Raw genomic sequence first — 5,028 nt, 5'->3', positions numbered from 1 at the left:
ACCATGCCCAGCTAATGTTTTGTATTTTTTTTTTTTTAGTAGAGACGGGGTTTCACCATGTTGACCAGGATGGTCTCGATGTCTTGACCTCGTGATCCACCCGCCTCGGCCTCCCAAAGTGCTGGGATTACAGGCTTGAGCCACCGCGCCCGGCCTGTTTTGTTTTTCTTGAGATGGAGTCTCACTCTGTTGCCCAGGCTGGTGTGCAATGGCACAATCTCAGCTCACTGCAACCTCCACCTCCTGGGTTCAAGCGATTCTCCTGCCTCAGCCTCCTGAGTGGCTAGGACTTCAGGCATATGCCACTATGCCCAGCTAATTTTTTGTATTTTTAGTAGAGACAGCGTTTCACCATGTTGGCCAGGGTGGTCTCAAACTGCTGACCTCAAGCAGTTAACCTGCCTTGCCCTGTCAAAGTGCTGGGATTACAGGCGTGAGCCACGGTGCCCGGCCTCTTCCCTTTTTCATTTATGCTGCCCCCCTGCTCTGGAGATGCTGTTAACTGAGGATTACTAGCCTGAGAAATAAAGTAGTGGGAATGGCTGCTCAAAACCAAACAGCCCCTGAATGGGAAGGACCAGAGAACAAATACAATTGAAGCTACCTGATAAATTTAAAATCAGAGAGGTGGATTCTTTGCTCAGTTGGGATACAATTAATGTAACTTCTGTAAATTAGTTTAAAAAATTGTAGTTTTGTAGAGTTGGGAGTTTTGTTAAAATGCATCCATCTAATCAAGTTTTTCCATTATTTTTCAGCGGTTTCACTTTTAAAAAGAAAACATCAGATAACAATGTATCTGTAACTAATGTGTCTGTAGCAGAAACACCTGTATTAAGAAATAAAGATGTTAATATCACTGAAGGCTTTTCCTTCAGTGAACCTCGGCCCCACACCACAGATCAGCAAAGGGGCAAGGACTTCTTTAAAAATGTTCCAGCAGGACAGCAAGCCCAGAGAGTTGGATCAAAACCATTATTGCCAGATTTCTTGCAGATTCCGAAGGAAGTTTTATGCACTACCCAAAACACACCGACCCTAAAGAAATCCCGGGATACTGCTTTCAAGAAATTAGAATTTAGTTCTTCACCAGATTCTTTAAGTACCGTCAATGATTGGGATGATATGGATGACTTTGATACTTCTGGGACTTCAAAAGCATTTGTTACACCACCCCAAAGTCACTTTGTCAGAGTAAGCACTGCTCAGAAATCAAAAAAGGCTAAGAGAAACTTTTTTAAAGCCCAGCTTTGTACAACAAACACAGTAAAGGCTGATTTGCCTGCATCCTCCTCCGAGAGCAAGCAAATAGATTTGACTAAGGAGCAGAAGGATGACTCAGAATGGTTCAGCAGCGATGTGATTTGCATTGATGATGGCCCCATTGCCGAAGTGCATATAAATGAAGATGCTCAGGAAAGTGACTCTTTGAAAACTCATTTGGAAGATGAAAGAGGTAAAAATTGTTTTATCTTCATTTCAGTATGTTCACTGTGGTTTTTTTATTCAAAGCTAGCCATTGGGAATAGTCTTGAATATATACAGCTTTTGTCCTTAAGGTTGTTAGGGTCTTTATTGGTGCTTTTTGAATAATCCCTTGGCCACGTTTTTGAGGCAGGACATACTGATGAATTGGAGGGTTTTCGTCTGCTAATAGAATTTCCAGGACCACTCTGTGATTTTATACATGAAGAAAATATGGCAGCTTCCCCTTGTCGACAGCTTTACATTCTGAGGTTTCAGTTACCCGCAGCCAGCCAAGGTCCAAAAATACTGCATCACTTCTCTTGCACTTTGCCCTGCGATACCACAACAGTCAGTCTGCTGAGACCACTGCCAAGTGATTCACGGCAACGCAGGTGGACAGAGCAGGGCAGTGCCAAGATTTTATTACACTACTCAAAACAGCTCGAAACTGAAAACTTAGGAATTAGTTTATTTCTGGGATTTTCCATTTACATCGCAGTGCCTACATCATTCACTTTGCTTAATCTCATCATGTAGGCATTTTTTATCATCTTACATCTTTACAAGAGGAAGGATGAGTACTGTACGGTAAGATATTTTGAGCCAGAGAGACCACAGTCACGTAACTTTCATTGCAAAATATTTTTATAATTGTGCTATTACATTAATTGTTGTTCATCTTTTACTGTGTTTAATTCATAAATTAAACTCTATCGTAGGTATGTATGTATAAGAAAATACATAGTACATATAGGGTACCTACTATCCAAGATTTCAGGCATCCTCTGGGGGTCTTGTCACGTATTTCCCGAGGATAAAGGGGGTGCTGCTGTAAGATCCATGGAGGTTAAAATGCTGGTTAGTGGTATATGAGAAAATGAAATGAAGCCTTTCTACTGTAATTCCTTTATGGCGTGTTGCCACCTAATATTGATGGATAATGTGCTCTAATTGTTCTATTAAAGTATTATAAATTACATTCAAAGTTTTCCTGGCTAGATCTTATAATTATTTTTTATTTATTTTATTTTATTTTATTTTTTTGAGACGGAGTTTCGCTCTTGTTACCCAGGCTGGAGTGCAATGGCGCCATCTCGGCTCACCGCAACCTCCGCCTCCTGGGTTCAGGCAATTCTCCTGCCTCAGCCTCCTGAGTAGCTGGGATTACAGGCACGTGCCACCACGCCCAGCTAATTTTTTGTAGTTTTAGTAGAGACGGGGTTTCACCGTGTTGACCAGGATGGTCTTGATCTCTTGACCTCGTGATCCACCCGCCTCGGCCTCCCAAAGTGCTGGGATTACAGGCTTGAGCCACCGCGCCCGGCCTAATCTTATAATTATTAAATGTCCAAAATATAGTAACTGAGATTAACCACATGTGGAAGTAACCCACCTTATGAACCAGTTGCAAACTTGAGAGTAGAATGTTTAAACACCTGAATCCCATTAAGGTTACTATTAGCAGGAGAGAGCACTGAAAAGTGATTGATGGTAAGCAGAACTGTAGTCTCATCAGTAATGCTTCTGTTTCTGAAGAGAACATTTGTTAAAAGATAGAGAATTACAATTTGGGTTGTGTTTTCCCACATAGTCCAATAGAGAGACTTAAATAACTAGGAAACTTTGTGGTAAAGATGGTTTGTACAAGCAGCCGTGTTTGTGCTATAACCAGACTTACCTGTTACACTTTACCCTTATTTCAGTATGAGTGAAAAGCTAAAAACTAAAAACGTCGATACCAAATACGTGTTTCCTAATTTAACCAGACACAGACATGAAAATCCCTACGCAAATCTTTGGCCTCAGTTGAGCATTCACTGGACGTAATCCAGTTGACTCAATAATAATCATTTATGAATAAATAAGCCAGCCCTAGCTTGTGAAGGGAGATGATTCGTACAAAGTGGTGTGATTGTACAACTCCTTTCTGACCTGCCAGAAGCTCTCACTCTTAAGCGCTCATGCCCTGTTCTGTCACATTTGTTGTTAACAAATCTATGTTTGTCAACTGTTTTACTGTAGATAACAATGAAAAGAAGAAGAATGTGGAAGAAGCTGAATTACATTCTACTGAGAAAGTTCCATGTATTGAATTTGATGATGATGATTATGATATAGATTTTGTTCCACCTTCTCCAGAAGAAATTCTTTCTGCTTCTTCTTCCTCTTCAAAATGCTTTAGGTAAACTAGCTAAATAATTAGTAAGCATTATTATTTGTTTCTGGAATACTCTAAATAGTTTCATTTAGCTATATATTTCTATACAAATGTATTTTGTGCTTCTGTATAATTATTTTACATTCAAGTGAAAGCCTCAAAAAAAAAAAAAACCCTATTTGTACATTTAATTGGTAGATTTCTAAAGATGAAGTCTCATTATGATTAATTACATGGAACCTCCAAACAATTTTATGTAGTTGATTTTTTTTTTTTTTTCCAGACAGTCTCGAGTGAAGTGGTATAATCTTGGCTCACTGCAACCTCCACCTCCTGGGTTCAAGTGATTCTTGTGCCTCAACCTCCCAAGTAGCTGGGCCTACAGGTGCACACCACCATGCCCGGCTAATTTTTTGTATTTTCAATAGAGACAGGGTTTTGCCATGTTTCCCATGCTGGTCTTGCACTCCTGAGCTCAGGCAGTCCACCCACCTTGGCTTCCCAAAGTGCTAGGATTACAGGCATGAGCCACCATGCCTGGCCTTATGTAGTTGATTTTGACGTAAGGAATATATTTCTAAAAATATATTTCCAAACCTGACCTGAAATGACACAAAGCTAACCATTATATGGGAAGTGAATTAGGACATTAGTATTTTTTAAAAATACTAATAGAATTGGCCATTATATTTGTTATTCACTCAATTTTAGCAAATTGGTGACATGATTATTGTTAATTGGTAGTATTATGAGAAAAATAGATACTCCACACGACTCATCAGTAGCTTAAATTGCTAAACATCGATGATACCTTCATCCTCATCCCAGTCTCACTCTCAGACCAGTTGAGTGGTAGAGTATAATATATGTTAAACTGAGCGAAAGTTTATATAGAGTCTAGATTCTCAACCAGCGTTCTCATTAACCAGGTGAAACAGCTGAGGCCCGGGGAGGAGCCAGGAATTGCCCAGGAAGATACAATGAATGAAGGATGGACTCAGATCCAATGTAGTACTTTCTCCGGTGTCATACTGATTCCTTGTTGACTACCTGTCTTTTCTCTTATTAAAAATGTGTATTGCACAAATAATATTACAACCATTTTAACAAGGATTCTAAATAAGAAGGAAGGACCACTGCTGGGTGCCGTGGTGTGGTAGCGGCCTGTAGTCCCAGCTACTCAGGAGGCTGAGGCAGGAGGACCTCTTAAGCCCAGGAGTTCGAGGCTATAGCATGCTGTGATTATACCCACGAGTAACCATTGCACTCCAGCCTGGGCAATATAGCGAGACTCCCATCTCTTAAAAAAAAATTGAGAGAGAGAAGGAATGCTAGTAGTTCCACAATTCTCTTTATCCGTGTTCAGTTTTAATCCTTTTCTTTCTTTTTTTTTTTTTTTTTAA

General features: G+C 40.0%; 1 protein-coding gene across 4 annotated transcripts in view; it reads left to right on the top strand.

Annotated features, from left to right (window-relative positions):
* The window catches only part of BLM (BLM RecQ like helicase), a 93,977-nt gene that overhangs the window by 26,382 nt on the left and 62,567 nt on the right, over positions 1-5,028 (top strand). For all 4 annotated transcript variants that reach the window (XM_037730506.1, XM_017506104.2, XM_017506103.2 and 1 more), the window contains 2 exons: positions 759-1,456; positions 3,490-3,649. In XM_037730506.1, coding sequence (XP_037586434.1) covers positions 759-1,456; positions 3,490-3,649 — 858 coding nt within the window. The remainder of the gene's footprint in view (positions 1-758; positions 1,457-3,489; positions 3,650-5,028) is intronic.

The sequence above is a fragment of the Cebus imitator genome, unplaced genomic scaffold, assembly GCF_001604975.1.
Source record: "Cebus imitator isolate Cc_AM_T3 unplaced genomic scaffold, Cebus_imitator-1.0 Scaffold348, whole genome shotgun sequence".
Classification (NCBI taxonomy): domain Eukaryota; kingdom Metazoa; phylum Chordata; class Mammalia; order Primates; family Cebidae; genus Cebus; species Cebus imitator.
The sequence above is the reverse complement of the archived record's forward strand: the minus strand, read 5'-3'. Positions and strand labels throughout refer to the sequence as shown.